General features: G+C 32.9%; 1 protein-coding gene across 1 annotated transcript; it reads left to right on the top strand.

Moving 5' to 3' along the window:
* The first annotated feature begins 211 nt into the window (after window positions 1–211).
* LOC131675380 (histone-lysine N-methyltransferase Suv4-20-like) lies at window positions 212–1517 on the top strand. The gene is made up of 3 exons (XM_058954348.1): window positions 212–967; window positions 1051–1390; window positions 1477–1517. The coding sequence occupies exons 1-3, from the start codon at window positions 212–214 to the stop codon at window positions 1515–1517; spliced, it is 1137 nt and encodes a 378-aa protein (XP_058810331.1).
* Window positions 1518–19348: the final 17831 nt, after the last annotated feature.

Raw genomic sequence — 19348 nt, forward strand, 5'->3', positions numbered from 1 at the left:
TGAACAAAAGAATTTTTAGGTGATTTTTTTGGAAGGAGCATTAAAATTCCTTTCCAATAAGATATTTTCTTGTTTATTTTTACAACAATCTTAGGTGCTAGGTCGATGAAGCTTTGGTTCACATTATTCTGAGACTCCGATCGCCAGAATGCATGCTCTTTCGTTCACATATTTTGCATTGAGGATAAAAGGTTAAAAAATTTTCTTAATTATGGCATCTACGTTGGGACATATAAATAAGCTCGGCTACGCCGAGCTTTCAAAAATTGATGACGTTGCTAAACGTCTTGTAATAGATCATTTTTTAAATTTAGTAACTGTAAAAATGACCGATTTAGATGACAATTATTTATTTAAATCTCCAGCTTTGTTAGCTACAAATTTAGAAAATATATTATCTCAATATGTAACCTCAAATGATTCTATAACGGCTATTGAAGAAATTTTTCAACTTATTATTTATGAAAACCTTTATAGCATTTTGAATGATGTTACCATTTTGAAAATTTATTTAGAATTCTATTTAAAACTTATTAATCCTATTATTACGATAAAAGTCATGGAAACTACCCGGTATAATACTTCAAGCAAGCAAATTAAAGTTGTAGCAACTCAGAATATTAAAAAAAATTCTGTAATAAATGAATTAATTGGATTTACTGTATGGTTAAGTAAAACTGATGAAGAAAATTTGAAGCTAGCTAAAAATGATCATTCCATTATGTACAGTGAAAGAAAAAAAAAGTCAAAGCTTTTATTCGGTCCAGCATCCTTCATCAATCATGATTGCTTAGCTAATAGTCAATATTTCCAAAATGGAAAAAATATTTATATAAAAACAATAAAAGATATTTCAAAAGGGAATGAAATCACATGCTATTATGGTTCAAACTTTTTTGGAGATAATAATACTAATTGTGAATGTGAAACTTGTGAAAATAAAATTTTACTTGAATTCCAAAATAAGGTGAACGCTGTTATATAATTTACAATCAATGCAATCAATACAATAGCTAAATAATAATTATTAACAAATTTCTTTAATTGTAGCTTGAAATTGATCCAGGAGAGTTAGATAAATTTCTTGATAATCTTATACTATTTAAGAATATTGCCCAGAATAAAAATTCACATAACATAGATGCATCTTTTCAAAGAAAAGCCAAAGGTCAAGTTAACCGAGGTTTGAGACATGATGATGAAATATATCATAAATTTATTAAATACATAGAAAGAGAAAAGATGATTAAGTTTAATAACTTTGACCCTAACGAAAAAGATATTTTAAACATTGTCTCAAATGTTTACAAAAATGAACATCATTCAAGTGTGAGATCAGTATATTCTTTTGTTAAAGAGTATAAGGAATCAATTATTCAGGATGTTCAAGGTAATATTATAATATGTAAAATAAAATCCTTATTTTGTAATAATCTTTATTTTTAACATACTCGTATAAAAATTTATAATATACAGGAATTACATCTTATGCTATAGACAAATATGTTAGGTCTTAAAGATATTAATGGCTATTATACAGAAAATTCTTGATAAATTATTCATAATCCATATTTTAATGTAGTACTAATTTTTCTATTTATAATAATAATTAATTTAACTTTAATAATAAAAAATACTTTTACAAAGATTTATATTATTTGGATGGTTTAACTAAAAAAATCATTCATTTACTAAATATTTTATAACACTTAGATGTTTTTAAACAATATTGCTTTAATAAGTCTTTACAAATGGTTTTATGTTTTAAATGCTTAAATATATTAAAATTTTTATCAGATCTTGAATTTTATCATTCTTGATTTAAAGTCTCAAAATAATTTTATCAAAATTAAATATTAATTTGTTTAAAATTACTCTATTATTGATCTTAATCAGGTAAACACTTTTTATATAAAACTTGATAAAATCACTGACTATACGAGATCAGTTTTATTTAAAAATAACATTTATAAGAGAAATAACTTGCACTTAATTTAATAGTTTTGTGTTTTTGTATATCACTATATAATATATGTTTTTCAGCTCTTAAACAAAATAAAAACTTGCAATTATTAGCACTAGAACACAAAAAGATGAAAATATATATGAATAAATTAATATCAGCTTGTATTCAATTATGCCCTGAAAGTTTTGCTTATTGTTTGTACGAAGGAAACAGTATTGCTACAAACTTCAAAATGAAAATTCTACTAAAGATTTCAAATAACGTAATCACAAAAAAAGAAAAAATTAAATTAGATAACTACTTAAATAAATATAAACGTCCACTAGCAGAAGTATGCAGTAAATTTATTGGTAAAGGTAAATACATTATGGACTTTCAATAAATATTTATTTATAACTTAGCAATGAACTATTTCTTATCGTTAATTTTACTTATTGATTTTTAATGATTTTTATTGACTGAAAATTATTATATATTGAAATAATTACACTCTTTTTCAAAATAGTGGATAAACTCATTTTTAGTATATTTTACTTGTAACTTTAGTGACATTAATTATTTACTTAATTTATATACACACAATAGACCATTTTTCACTCAAGTTTAGATTTTGTTAAGATAACAAATATTATTAGAACAATTTTTATTAAATGCTTGTACCAAGGATGAGTTTGCTTGTACTTATGATACTTTATGTAAAATGTACAGTAAAAAGGACTAATAAGTTAAAGCCTATAATTGATTTTTCTAAGATAATTTGATGAATAATTATATCATTAAATTGCTCGTTAAATGAAGAATCAATATTTTGATTGACATTTGATTATTTATCAATAATAAACCGTCATTAAAAGAAAAAAATAAGTTTAGACGTCAACTGCTAATCGTCGAAATATGTTTTTGTGTGTAAAATCTGTTTTAAATAAAATTAAAAAACTGCTAACCGATAGTTCACACCACGGAAAAAGGTGCCTGTAATAAAATATGTACTAAAATTTTAACAATATTTGTTAATTAAAAAACTACAGTGGGAGCTTCGATGTAATAAAGCACCCTAGTGAACTTGACTAATTATCCTAAAAAATCAATTGTTGGTACTATCTGGTAAAACCTAGAGTAAATCTAGGTAAAGCTCCCTAAATTCTTGGTTGTGTATCTGAGGCTACCATTTTTTAGCATAAAGCAAACTACTTCTCTGGTTTTGCGTGTATAGACTCTTATAAAAGTATAAAAAATTACTTCGTTCTTTTATTTTATATGTAGTTCGAATTGATGTGCATACATTTTTAAATATTTTTCATTTATTATTAATATTTAATATATAATTGACTTTATTTAATACATAAAATAAAGGTAGTTACTTTTTAAAAATTTTCTCATTTTAATTTGTCGATTCGGTTGCAACTAATTTCTTGAAATAATTAAAATTAGATTATTGCTCTCAGCATCTAAATGTAAATCGAACTTGAATATTATAAAAACTTGTGAATGAATAAATTCATAGCGCCTGATCCCGAGAACTAACGGCTTCCAGAATGAAATTGAATACAAATTAATTATTATGAAAGTATTAAGATATAAATAAAAGCTGTGTCGCGCAACAGTTTAACAATCGAAAATAAACTGATAGACCATACTATATTGCTATCAGTGATGAGAATCTGATTACGCCACAAAAAAATTTTATTTTCATGAAGTTGTATCGTATCTATATTGTTTATATAACTACGTTCAAGATTTACAGCCGGCATTCCCATAGCATCTCGGTCATAGCTGTATAAACGATATAGATGTGATACGATTTCGTGAAAATGAAATTTTTTGTAGCGTCATCGGATTCTCATCACTGATTAGTATTAGGGATGCCTATTTTCTGGTCTAAGGCTCAGACGCTATCATGCTAAGACGCATGCATATTTCAATTTCTTTGCTTTCATTATTCGTTTGACTAGTTCAAATTTGAATGCTGGGAGCAATGCTTAATATTTATTTTATTTATATTGCGACAGATTAATTGTAGACAAATTGAAAAATGAAAAAAATTAAAATTGCTATTTTTTGGTCTAAATAAAAGTATTACTATAATCAACACATTACATTAATGGTACATGTATTTTTTGTTTTCATTATAATGTAGCTTCGATGCTGAAGTATTATAGGTTGAAACAATTAGATGAAAAGACTAATTATGAAAGTATTATAGTTCAACCGCTAATAAATCGAGAATTACAGAATTCTCCAACCCAAGAATCTTCAGAATGTCTTTCAAATATGATTATGACCGGTGGGTATATATTAAAGTAACAATAACTTAGGGGTTTAAGAATCAAATTGATATTTTCTTTATTACTTTTAGTAATCTGTTCAAACAAAAAAATTTGACAATGTATATTTACGAGGGTATCCGTAAGTTTTAATAAGTTATAATACCCCGTAAGGGTATTGATAAGTTTCCGGCCTGACCAAGAAAAACAACGTTTTTAAGAATTTTTTTTTATTTCTCAACATAATCTCCTCCAAGGCTGATACATTTCTCATAGCGGTGTTCTAGTCTAGTAATGCCATCTCTATAAACTGATTCGTCAGGCTCCTCAAAATACCCATTTACAGCTTCGATTACTTCTTTATTGTCCGCAAATCTCTTACCGTCAAGCCATTTTTTGAGGTTAGGAGGGTGCGGCATCAATTCAAACTTCAGATCGTTGATTTTAGCCATCACAACGATTGAATTGTGTGCTGGTGCGTTATCGTGATGAAACAAGATTCTTTTCTTCGCCAGATGAGGTCGTTTAATTTTCACCTCGTGGCTCAAACGTTCCAATAAGTCTACGTAGTATTGACCAGTGATAGTTTTACCCTTTTCAAGGTAATCAATGTATATAATACCTCTTGCATCCCAAAAAACAGTAGCCATAACCTTGTTCGCCGAAAAAATTGTTTTTGCCTTCTTTGGAGTTGGTTCCCCTGGTCCAATCCACTATTTAGACTGTTCTTTGGTTTCAGGAGTGTAGTGGTGGACCCAGGTTTCGTCAATGGTTACGAACCGACGCAAAAATTTGCTTGGATTACGCTTATACAACGCCAAATTGGCGGTAGAAATGTTTTTTTGAATCAATTTTTGGTCGACTGTTAGCAAACGTGGCACCCATCTTGGACAGAGCTTTTCCATATGCAAATGTTGGTGCAAAATATTTTGCACACGTTCATATGACATCTTACAGGTCTCAGCTATCTCACACACATTTAATCTGCGGTCTTCCAGCACTATTTGATGGATTTTTTCGATCATATCTGGAGTTGTGACCTCAACAGGGCGTCCTGAGCGAGGCTCATCAGAGGTGCTCACACGACCCTTTTTAAACTCGGAAACCCACTGCTTAATGGTTAAATATGATGGGGAGGATGTCCCCAGTGTTGAGTCCATCTCTTCTTTGATTTCCTTCGGCTTTAATCCCTTCAAATAGAAGTATTTGATGACAGCACGATTTTCCAGCTTTTTCATTTTTAAGAAAAACCCAGAGGCGTCTTGTCCAGTGTGCTCTCAAACCTAAACTAACATGGCGATCGGGCTGAAACTATAGCTACAAGCTATCTAAGGATAGTACTATAGAACGCCACCTCAAGGTAGGCCGAGTGGCGCCATCTCTTGGTCAAGCCGGAAACTTATCAATCCACCCTCGTATACTGCTCAAAATCTCATCATCTGTATATCGCCAATCCGATTTTTGTTTAGACGAAATCCGTTGAAGTTTTTACAAAATTGTATGGTTAATTATTCATAAAACAAAAACAATAGAAAAAACTTAATATGTTAATTATAAACGATACTAAGTAAGCTTAAGTATTTTTTTGAAATATCACAAATCTGTAGCAGTTTAATAACATGACAATTTATAGTTCAATATTAAGAAAATACTTAAAGAAGTTATGTTCTTATACTTTTCTTTTTTTATATTTTTTGGGAACATATTTACTAATTAACTCAAAACTGTACAATTGCTAACTCATATATAAACTAACTACTACTATTACCTCATACAGGGCAAAATAATTCAACGTCGCAATCGCCAACTCTGAAAATGACTGTAATGTGTAAAACAATAAGTAATGATCCCGATTCGAAATCTATAACAACAATAAAAAACAAACTACGTTTCAAAGGTATGTAAAAAATATATTTGCTAGTACTTATAGTGTTTTAATTTTCTTATAATTTTTAACTCTAGTCCAAATTTATCTGACAGTTTAATTTTAAATTTCTTTTGTTCCTCCTGAAGTATTTTTATTATTGATGATTACATTATTTCATTCTCTTTTATAAAATAATTTATATTATACCGTGCAAACATAAAACTGTATCCGAAATATTTTTATTTCATACACAGTTACTTTAAATTGCAAAAAAGAATTATGCTTTACACCCAAACAAAATGATAAAAGTTTCTTTAACCGATTAATTAATAAAGATTAGCACGTAATTGAAAATGCTATTAACTACAACTCTAGCAACCTGTTATCACCTTTCAAACTTTTTTTAATATTAACATGCCGCATTTTCATTTATTGATGCTGAAAGAATTTGCATTTTTGTGATATATCTTTTATGTTAGGCTAAGTTAATAGTTAATGTTTAAAATGATAAACTTTTAAAATATTCCACTTATTTTATTAGTAAAAATTTCATGATTGATTACAGATCAGGTGGAAACAGAATTTGAAAAGGCAATTTGTTTGAGTTATGCTTATGGTAAATTGTTATGAATAATATAGCATACTAGTGAATCATTTATTTAAGCTTGTAATACATTTTGTAGACTGTAACGAACAGGTTATTCAGTTGAGAAAATTGGTAATATTTGGATTGGTGAAACCACATGATGAAAATTTGATTGCATATTTAACAGGCTTTAAATTGTCAATGAAACTGAAGAAAGAAATATTGAAAGTTATATATGAAGAATTTAAGACACATTATTGTACATTATTGGAACTAAACCAACAGTTTCGCTGGCTCATAAAAAAAAAATCGTTGATTATAAATCATTACTGCACACACATCAGCAAAAGATAGAACAAATGTGTTCTTTTGAAGATACTGAAAATATGTACATCGAAAGTAATCATCTATTATTATTTGTTTTCTTTATCAATTACTAATGATCTAGTCATATTAGAATTAAGGTAGTATGTGATGGGATCATGGTATATTTTTGTTGCAAATTGACTCATTTTTCGGCTTATTTTCACATTTTTTTCAAAAACAATAACGTACTATAAGTAAAAACAAATAAGGTAAAAAGTGACAGTATCTTCGCGTCAACAATTTCAATTGTAAATATTAAGGATTATAAAAACTTGCTTAAACAAAGTAATTAGATGTTTTCTTGGACGACAAGTCAATAATTCCCTGGGATTTCTTAATATTCAAAATTCGAAATAACTAACTTAAAGTTGGAAAAATAAAAGTTTTTTATATTTTATATGTGAATTATATTCATTATTTTACAAATTATTAAATTACAAAGTCAATTGTTAATTGGGAACGTAGAAAAAAAAATTTAACGAAAATATATTTGTCGTGTAGACTTTTTCGCGTGTTTCTATATTTTTTTTGATACAATAGTTCTGCTACAAATGTATATTGTAAAAATTAAACAGTCGAAAAATATGTGGCGTTCATGGATTAATTATCATTCTCTATCCTATTATCGAGCGATGGCATCAAAAATATACAACAAATTATCATATATTAAAAAAAATATAGTCCCGCCAAATCCATATTTTAGAATATTTAAAGCTAACAAGTTCTACTATAAGAATAATTTATTCTCTTTCAATTCTAATCATATTTAATATTAGAGTAATATACAAAATAATACAGTTACTAATATTCAATATTAAAAATTTTACTGGAAATACTTGTTTCATATTCCATGTTACACTAATTTAAAATATTTCAGTTTTAGGAAAAATAATGAAAACTGAAGATGCTGAGCGAATCTGCGGATGATGGAAGTACAGAGTATATAAAAAGAATAAATAATGAGTGAATAATATAATTTAACTTTTCAATAAAATTTTATACAAACATAAACTGTAATAATTATTTGAAATGTTATCAATTCATTTACATTTGGTATGTATAAAATATAAGATTCACTTTTCCTTGATGGCCATAGAACATAACTTCTATATGTGGACCATTACAGACTAGTACATTCAGCTTGGAAGGTGTAGGTGATCGATTTTTTTAAAACTTGGTGGGATTGTTGTCTATGTAATAAGGAATTTTGATACAAAATTTGAAGTGATTATAACAATTGTATCAAAAGTTACGGGCAATTAAAAAATTTTGAGAAAAATTAAAAAAAAATTCTTATCTCGATAACCATTGAATCTATCGATACTACGGTTGCGTTAAAATATGCATCAAATCATAAACCTTTACGATAAAATTATGAAAATCACATTTTTATAATTTTTCAAACAATTGTTAAATTTATTCGTCAACTAATGGCTATATCTCAAAAACCGTTGTTTTTATTTCAAAATTTATTAGACCATTCGATTTCTTGTCGGATTTCCTACAAGAATCAATTTTCAAATTGACTGACCAGTAATTAGGTACGATGTACGAGCAATAAACATGGTCGTTCCCCTTATGCACACAGCGCGGCACAGCTAAGCCGACTGTTGGAAGCGCGGCAGACGGACGTTTTCTATTTGCCGGGTTTGAGGGCTGGTGTCAAACCCGTACAATAATAATATAGAGTACCCGTACAATAATACGATTAAGTATATTATTGCAATATTTTTTGTGCAATAATTTTTCACTTTTGCAATGAAGGTTTTGTTATAACTATGTTCCTTATGTTGCCTTGTCAAATTCCATAATTCCAATACTATTATAAGATGTTCGAAATCTGTACGAAACTGATTATTGCCAATATTAGAAATAAAAATAAACATCATATTGTTTAACATCATTGATCAGACTAAAACCATACACACAAAACAACTGTACGTAGAAAAATTATCTTCTTGCTTTACTTTTCATTTGCGAAAATGAATATGGAATAGACGAATTACGCTTTTACACGTTATCATCGATAACTAACGATATTGAAATAAGAATACCACAAAGATGCACTAAACGTATTGCGAGTCCCAAGTTAGTACGAGGTGTGTTCAAAAACTAAGATGACTTTTCAAATTTCACGGGCAACGTACTTTCGATTATCGATTGTTTTCTTTTATTATGTTGGTACACTCTTCCCGAATATCTGTACCAAGTTTCAAGTGTATAGCATTTTTTGTTTGGTTGTGAGAGGCCTAAAGGTTATAAGTGTTTTGCGTGCTCGGCGATTTCTTGCTATCAAAAAATATGGATCAAAGGATTTGCATCAAATTTTGTGTAAAAAATAAAATAAAGTGCTGCGAAACACTTGAAATGTTGGCGGTGGCATACGGTGAAACTGTTCTGAGTAAAAAAAAATGTTTACAAGTGATACAAACTCTTCCACGATGACCGGGAAGATGCCAATGACGAGCTTCGCTCTGGACGCCCAAGCACGTCAACAACTGATGAAAACGTTCCAGCAGTGAAGAAAATTGTTCTGGAAAAACGTCGAATCACTATCAGCGAAGTTGCTGAGGATATTTCTATATCGCTTGGCTCGTGCTATGAAATTTTTTCTAACGTTTTGGGCATGAGACGTGTGTCAGCGAAGTTTGTTCAGAAATTGCTAAATTTTGACCAAAAGAACCGTCGCATGAACATCGCTCAAGAACTGTTGAATGACGTCAACGACGACCCAGATTTACTCAAAAGGGTCATAACTGGTGACGAATCATGGGTATATGGTTATGATATCGAAACCAAAGTCCAATTGTCCCTATGGAAGAGCCCAGATGAGCCAAGACCGAAAAAAGCACGCCAAGTTCGATCAAATGTCAAAGTTTTGCTCACTGTTTTCTTCGATTACCATGGCGTGGTGCATCAGGAGTTCTTACCATATGGACGTACGGTCAATAAACAGTATTATCTTGAAGTTATGCACCGTTTACGACAAGCAATACGAAGAAAACGCCCAGAATTGTGGAAAAACAATTCATGGCTTTTGCATCACGATAATGCCCCTGCTCACTCATCTTTGCTTGTGAGAGATTTTTTGGCCAAAAACAACACCATAATCATGCCTCAGCCACCATATTCACCGGATTTGGCCCCATGTGGCTTTTTCTTGTTCCCAAAACTAAAGAGACCTATGAAAGGACGGAGATTTGCAACGATTGAAGAGATAAAGACTGCATCGCTGGAAGAGCTCAAGGCTATACCGAAAAGTGCTTATGAGAAGTGCTTTGAGGATTGGAAAAACCGTTGGCATAAGTGTGTTGTCTCTGAGGGGGATTACTTTGAAGAGGACAACATAAATATTGATAAATAAATAAATATTTTTTCTTAAAAATACAAAGTCACCTTACTTTTTTAACACACTTCGTATATTGCCAATTTCATTACATAAAATGCCGGATATAACTTTCAACATAATACGGAATTATTATTCACTTCGTCCACTTAAACGCCAGCATGAGGAGACGCAACGGTAACGTCATTCCACACCACATCAATGATAGGCTAGATGTTGAAAGAAATGCTATCTCACATTTCAATAGCAGTCTTTATGCTTATTATACAGTATTCTGTTCAAATAACCAAATATGTGGGAACAATAAGAAATACTGTATTATCATATTTTAGACATTCCTGTAATGTTGAACAATAATATTCACCTCCTTTTATGGAAAATCGAGTAAGTCCCAGTTTCAACTGATGCCCTCGTGAACATCACATCAGCCAAGAACAGAGATGGCCCAACGTATTTCGATTTCGTAAGTTCATATACTGCTACGTTCTGTAAAATTGAATATTGAAAATGCCTCTTATTATTAACATGCGGTTTCATTACAAACATCCTTATAGATATTGCGGCAATCATTATAAGCTAAGGCAGCATGCTCCGAAAAACATGAACATAATCGATTTTTTATAAAAGGAGGGGATAATTATTGTTCACCATTACAGCAAAGTCTAAAATACGATAATACACTATTCCTTATTGTCCCAACATATTTGGTTAATCGATCAGAACACTGTATGATAAGCATAAATGCTGCAACTAGGATCTTAGGAAGCAATTCTATGAGGATGTAGCCAACCGCTGGTGTGGCGTGGCATCGCCATACTGTACCACCTGTTCACTCGGGCGGTTTAATTGACCATGTTAAGAATAAATGCGGATAATGTTCAAAACGAAATTGAGTATTATTTTCATAGAAATTAAAACTATACTGAATTACTTCATAGTATTTAGCATATAGTAGCATAGAACAGTATTTAGCATATAGTTGATGTGATATCGGAGCATGCTGCCTTAGCGTATAATGATTGCCGCAATATCCTTAAGGCCGTTGGTCATGAAACCGCATAATAATAAGAGGCATTTTCAATATTCCATTTTACAGAACGTAGCAAAGTGCGAATTTATGATCTCGAAATACGTTAGACCCTCTCTATTCTGGGCTGATATCATGTTCACGAGGGGTTCAGTTGAAACGTGAACATAATCGACTTTTCATAAAAGGAGGCGATAATTACTGTTCACCATTACAGCAATGTCTAAAATGCGATAATACACTATTCCTTATTGCGCCCACATATTTGGCTAATCGATCAGAACACTGTATGATAAGCATAAATGCTGCAGGCCGTTTTCTTGACCGTATTAAGAATAAATGCGGATAATGTTCAAAACGAAATTGAGTATTTTTTTCATAGAAATTGGCACTATACTGAATTACTTCATAGCAAGAGCGTTGGCCATCCTAGCGGTACTGTCATCTTATGCATGATAATGAACTGCTGCAAAGCGACACAGGGTCGAATAGTCACAATAGGTATCCGAATATTATTGGTTACAATTTATGTTCTCGCTACCGTTCCATAATACACTATTCCTTATTGGTCTCGAATGACTGACTCATCGACTAGAATACTGTATGGTATGGATAAATAATGCAACTGGAATATTGGGCAACAATACGAACAGTATTTAGCATATAGTTGATGTGATATCGGAGCATGCTGCCTTAGCGTATAATGATTGCCGCAATATCCTTAAGGCCGTTGGTCATGAAACCGCATAATAATAAGAGGCATTTTCAATATTCCATTTTACAGAACGTAGCAAAGTGCGAATTTATGATCTCGAAATACGTTAGACCCTCTCTATTCTGGGCTGATATCATGTTCACGAGGGGTTCAGTTGAAACGTGAACATAATCGACTTTTCATAAAAGGAGGCGATAATTACTGTTCACCATTACAGCAATGTCTAAAATACGATAATACACTATTCCTTATTGTCCCCACATATTTGGCTAATCGATCAGAACACTGTATGATAAGCATAAATGCTGCAGGCCGTTTTCTTGACCGTATTAAGAATAAATGCGGATAATGTTCAAAACGAAATTGAGTATTTTTTTCATAGAAATTGGCACTATATTGAATTACTTCATAGCAAGAGCGTTGGCCATCCCAGCGGTACTGTCATCTTATGCATGATAATGAACTGCTGCAAAGCGACACACGGTCGAATAGTCACAATAGGTATCCGAATATTATTGGTTATAATTTATGTTCTCGCTACCGTTCCATAATACACTATTCCTTATTGGTCTCGAATGACTGACTCATCGACTAGAATACTATATCTTATGAATAAATAATGCAACTGGAATATTGGGCAACAATACGAACAGTATTTAGCATATAGTTGATGTGATATCGGAGCATGCTGCCTTAGCGTATAATGATTGCCGCAATATCCTTAAGGCCGTTGGTCATGAAACCGCATAATAATAAGAGGCATTTTCAATATTCCATTTTACAGAACGTAGCAAAGTGGGAATTTATGATCTCGAAATACGTTAGGCCCTCTCTATTCTGGGCTGATATCATGTTCACGAGGGGTTCAGTTGAAACGTGAACATAATCGACTTTTCATAAAAGGAGGCGATAATTACTGTTCACCATTATAGCAATGTCTAAAATACGATGATACACTATTCCTTATTGTCCCCACATATTTGGTTAGTCGATCAGAACACTGTATGATAAGCATAAATGCTGCAGGCCGTTTTCTTGACCATATTAAGAATAAATGCGGATTATGTTCAAAACGAAATTGAGTATTATTTTCATAGAAATTAAAACTATACTGAATTACTTCATAGTATTTAGCATATAGTAGCATAGAACAGTATTTAGCATATAGTTGATGTGATATCGGAGCATGCTGCCTTAGCGTATAATGATTGCCGCAATATCCTTAAGGCCGTTGGTCATGAAACCGCATAATAATAAGAGGCATTTTCAATATTCCATTTTACAGAACGTAGCAAAGTGCGAATTTATGATCTCGAAATACGTTAGACCCTCTCTATTCTGGGCTGATATCATGTTCACGAGGGGTTCAGTTGAAACGTGAACATAATCGACTTTTCATAAAAGGAGGCGATAATTACTGTTCACCATTACAGCAATGTCTAAAATACGATAATACACTATTCCTTATTGTCCCCACATATTTGGCTAATCGATCAGAACACTGTATGATAAGCATAAATGCTGCAGGCCGTTTTCTTGACCGTATTAAGAATAAATGCGGATAATGTTCAAAACGAAATTGAGTATTTTTTTCATAGAAATTGGCACTATATTGAATTACTTCATAGCAAGAGCGTTGGCCATCCCAGCGGTACTGTCATCTTATGCATGATAATGAACTGCTGCAAAGCGACACACGGTCGAATAGTCACAATAGGTATCCGAATATTATTGGTTACAATTTATGTTCTCGCTACCGTTCCATAATACACTATTCCTTATTGGTCTCGAATGACTGACTCATCGACTAGAATACTGTATGGTATGGATAAATAATGCAACTGGAATATTGGGCAACATTACTAACAGTATTTAGCATATAGTTGATGTGATATCGGAGCATGCTGCCTTAGCGTATAATGATTGCCGCAATATCCTTAAGGCTGTTGGTCATGAAACCGCATAATAATAAGAGGCATTTTCAATATTCCATTTTACAGAACGTAGCAAAGTGCTAATTTATGATCTCGAAATACGTTAGGCCCTCTCTATTCTGGGCTGATATCATGTTCACGAGGGGTTCAGTTGAAACGTGAACATAATCGACTTTTCATAAAAGGAGGCGATAATTACTGTTCACCATTATAGCAATGTCTAAAATACGATAATACACTATTCCATATTATCCCCACATATTTGGTTAGTCGATCAGAACACTGTATGATAAGCATAAATGCTGCAGGCCGTTTTCCTGACCATATTAGAAATAAATGGTATAATGTTCACAACGATGTTGAGCATTTTATTCATAGAAATTAGCAGTATACCGAATTACTTCATCTCAAGAACGTTGGCCATGCTAGCGGTACTGTCATCTTATGCATGATAATGAACTGCTGCAAAGCGACACACGGTTGAATAGTCACAATAGGTATCCGAATATTATTGGTTATAATTTATGTTCTCGCTACCGTTCCATAATACACTATTCCTTATTGGTCTCGAATGACTGACTCATCGACTAGAATACTATATCTTATGAATAAATAATGCAACTGGAATATTGGGCAACAATACGAACAGTATTTAGCATATAGTTGATGTGATATCGGAGCATGCTGCCTTAGCGTATAATGATTGCCGCAATATCCTTAAGGCCGTTGGTCATGAAACCGCATAATAATAAGAGGCATTTTCAATATTCCATTTTACAGAACGTAGCAAAGTGCGAATTTATGATCTCGAAATACGTTAGACCCTCTCTATTCTGGGCTGATATCATGTTCACGAGGGGTTCAGTTGAAACGTGAACATAATCGACTTTTCATAAAAGGAGGCGATAATTACTGTTCACCATTATAGCAATGTCTAAAATACGATAATACACTATTCCATATTATCCCCACATATTTGGTTAGTCGATCAGAACACTGTATGATAAGCATAAATGCTGCAGGCCGTTTTCCTGACCATATTAGAAATAAATGGTATAATGTTCACAACGATGTTGAGCATTTTATTCATAGAAATTAGCAGTATACCGAATTACTTCATCTCAAGAACGTTGGCCATGCTAGCGGTACTGTCATCTTATGCATGATAATGAACTGCTGCAAAGCGACACACGGTCGAATAGTCACAATAGGTATCCGAATATTATTGGTTATAATTTATGTTCTCGCTACCGTTCCATAATACACTATTCCTTATTGGTCTCGAATGACTGACTCATCGACTAGAATACTATATCTTATGAATAAATAATGCAACTGGAATATTGGGCAACAATACGAACAGTATTTAGCATATAGTTGATGTGATATCGGAGCATGCTGCCTTAGCGTATAATGATTGCCGCAATATCCTTAAGGCCGTTGGTCATGAAACCGCATAATAATAAGAGGCATTTTCAATATTCCATTTTACAGAACGTAGCAAAGTGCGAATTTATGATCTCGAAATACGTTAGACCCTCTCTATTCTGGGCTGATATCATGTTCACGAGGGGTTCAGTTGAAACGTGAACATAATCGACTTTTCATAAAAGGAGGCGATAATTACTGTTCACCATTACAGCAATGTCTAAAATACGATAATACACTATTCCTTATTGTCCCCACATATTTGGCTAATCGATCAGAACACTGTATGATAAGCATAAATGCTGCAGGCCGTTTTCTTGACCGTATTAAGAATAAATGCGGATAATGTTCAAAACGAAATTGAGTATTTTTTTCATAGAAATTGGCACTATATTGAATTACTTCATAGCAAGAGCGTTGGCCATCCCAGCGGTACTGTCATCTTATGCATGATAATGAACTGCTGCAAAGCGACACACGGTCGAATAGTCACAATAGGTATCCGAATATTATTGGTTATAATTTATGTTCTCGCTACCGTTCCATAATACACTATTCCTTATTGGTCTCGAATGACTGACTCATCGACTAGAATACTATATCTTATGAATAAATAATGCAACTGGAATATTGGGCAACAATACGAACAGTATTTAGCATATAGTTGATGTGATATCGGAGCATGCTGCCTTAGCGTATAATGATTGCCGCAATATCCTTAAGGCCGTTGGTCATGAAACCGCATAATAATAAGAGGCATTTTCAATATTCCATTTTACAGAACGTAGCAAAGTGCGAATTCATGATCTCGAAATACGTTAGGCCCTCGCTATTCTGGGCTGATATCATGTTCACGAGGGGTTCAGTTGAAACGTGAACATAATCGACTTTTCATAAAAGGAGGCGATAATTACTGTTCACCATTACAGCAATGTCTAAAATACGATAATACACTATTCCTTATTGTCCCCACATATTTGGCTAATCGATCAGAACACTGTATGATAAGCATAAATGCTGCAGGCCGTTTTCTTGACCGTATTAAGAATAAATGCGGATAATGTTCAAAACGAAATTGAGTATTTTTTTCATAGAAATTGGCACTATATTGAATTACTTCATAGCAAGAGCGTTGGCCATCCCAGCGGTACTGTCATCTTATGCATGATAATGAACTGCTGCAAAGCGACACACGGTCGAATAGTCACAATAGGTATCCGAATATTATTGGTTATAATTTATGTTCTAGCTACCGTTCCATAATACACTATTCCTTATTGGTCTCGAATGACTGACTCATCGACTAGAATACTATATCTTATGAATAAATAATGCAACTGGAATATTGGGCAACAATACGAACAGTATTTAGCATATAGTTGATGTGATATCGGAGCATGCTGCCTTAGCGTATAATGATTGCCGCAATATCCTTAAGGCCGTTGGTCATGAAACCGCATAATAATAAGAGGCATTTTCAATATTCCATTTTACAGAACGTAGCAAAGTGCGAATTCATGATCTCGAAATACGTTAGGCCCTCGCTATTCTGGGCTGATATCATGTTCACGAGGGGTTCAGTTGAAACGTGAACATAATCGACTTTTCATAAAAGGAGGCGATAATTACTGTTCACCATTACAGCAATGTCTAAAATACGATAATACACTATTCCTTATTGTCCCCACATATTTGGCTAATCGATCAGAACACTGTATGATAAGCATAAATGCTGCAGGCCGTTTTCTTGACCGTATTAAGAATAAATGCGGATAATGTTCAAAACGAAATTGAGTATTTTTTTCATAGAAATTGGCACTATATTGAATTACTTCATAGCAAGAGCGTTGGCCATCCCAGCGGTACTGTCATCTTATGCATGATAATGAACTGCTGCAAAGCGACACACGGTCGAATAGTCACAATAGGTATCCGAATATTATTGGTTATAATTTATGTTCTCGCTACCGTTCCATAATACACTATTCCTTATTGGTCTCGAATGACTGACTCATCGACTAGAATACTATATCTTATGAATAAATAATGCAACTGGAATATTGGGCAACAATACGAACAGTATTTAGCATATAGTTGATGTGATATCGGAGCATGCTGCCTTAGCGTATAATGATTGCCGCAATATCCTTAAGGCCGTTGGTCATGAAACCGCATAATAATAAGAGGCATTTTCAATATTCCATTTTACAGAACGTAGCAAAGTGCGAATTTATGATCTCGAAATACGTTAGACCCTCTCTATTCTGGGCTGATATCATGTTCACGAGGGGTTCAGTTGAAACGTGAACATAATCGACTTTTCATAAAAGGAGGCGATAATTACTGTTCACCATTATAGCAATGTCTAAAATACGATAATACACTATTCCATATTATCCCCACATATTTGGTTAGTCGATCAGAACACTGTATGATAAGCATAAATGCTGCAGGCCGTTTTCCTGACCATATTAGAAATAAATGGTATAATGTTCACAACGATGTTGAGCATTTTATTCATAGAAATTAGCAGTATACCGAATTACTTCATCTCAAGAACGTTGGCCATGCTAGCGGTACTGTCATCTTATGCATGATAATGAACTGCTGCAAAGCGACACACGGTCGAATAGTCACAATAGGTATCCGAATATTATTGGTTATAATTTATGTTCTCGCTACCGTTCCATAATACACTATTCCTTATTGGTCTCGAATGACTGACTCATCGACTAGAATACTATATCTTATGAATAAATAATGCAACTGGAATATTGGGCAACAATACGAACAGTATTTAGCATATAGTTGATGTGATATCGGAGCATGCTGCCTTAGCGTATAATGATTGCCGCAATATCCTTAAGGCCGTTGGTCATGAAACCGCATAATAATAAGAGGCATTTTCAATATTCCATTTTACAGAACGTAGCAAAGTGCGAATTCATGATCTCGAAATACGTTAGGCCCTCGCTATTCTGGGCTGATATCATGTTCACGAGGGGTTCAGTTGAAACGTGAACATAATCGACTTTTCATAAAAGGAGGCGATAATTACTGTTCACCATTACAGCAATGTCTAAAATGCGATAATACACTATTCCTTATTGCGCCCACATATTTGGCTAATCGATCAGAACACTGTATGATAAGCCTAAATGCTGCAGGCCGTTTTCTTGACCGTATTAAGAATAAATGCGGATAATGTTCAAAACGAAATTGAGTATTTTTTTCATAGAAATTGGCACTATACTGAATTACTTCATAGCATGAGCGTTGGCCATCCTAGCGGTACTGTCATCTTATGCATGATAATGAACTGCTGCAAAGCGACACACGGTCGAATAGTCACAATAGGTATCCGAATATTATTGGTTATAATTTATGTTCTCGCTACCGTTCCATAATACACTATTCCTTATTGGTCTCGAATGACTGACTCATCGACTAGAATACTATATCTTATGAATAAATAATGCAACTGGAATATTGGGCAACAATACGAACAGTATTTAGCATATAGTTGATGTGATATCGGAGCATGCTGCCTTAGCGTATAATGATTGCCGCAATATCCTTAAGGCCGTTGGTCATGAAACCGCATAATAATAAGAGGCATTTTCAATATTCCATTTTACAGAACGTAGCAAAGTGCGAATTTATGATCTCGAAATACGTTAGACCCTCTCTATTCTGGGCTGATATCATGTTCACGAGGGGTTCAGTTGAAACGTGAACATAATCGACTTTTCATAAAAGGAGGCGATAATTACTGTTCACCATTACAGCAATGTCTAAAATACGATAATACACTATTCCTTATTGTCCCCACATATTTGGCTAATCGAT

The sequence above is a fragment of the Phymastichus coffea genome, unplaced genomic scaffold, assembly GCF_024137745.1.
Source record: "Phymastichus coffea isolate CEN01 unplaced genomic scaffold, Cenicafe_Pcof_1.1 PCOF00020, whole genome shotgun sequence".
Taxonomy (NCBI): Eukaryota; Metazoa; Arthropoda; class Insecta; order Hymenoptera; family Eulophidae; genus Phymastichus; species Phymastichus coffea.

Bases quoted from the DNA above. Each gene is read 5' to 3' on its own strand.
- LOC131675380 (XM_058954348.1), top strand. From the start codon at position 212: ATGGCATCTACGTTGGGACATATAAATAAGCTCGGCTACGCCGAGCTT. The intron at 968-1,050 runs GTGAACGCTGTT...CTTTAATTGTAG, and splicing joins TACTTGAATTCCAAAATAAG to CTTGAAATTGATCCAGGAGA. The intron at 1,391-1,476 runs GTAATATTATAA...TATAATATACAG, and splicing joins AATTATTCAGGATGTTCAAG to GAATTACATCTTATGCTATA.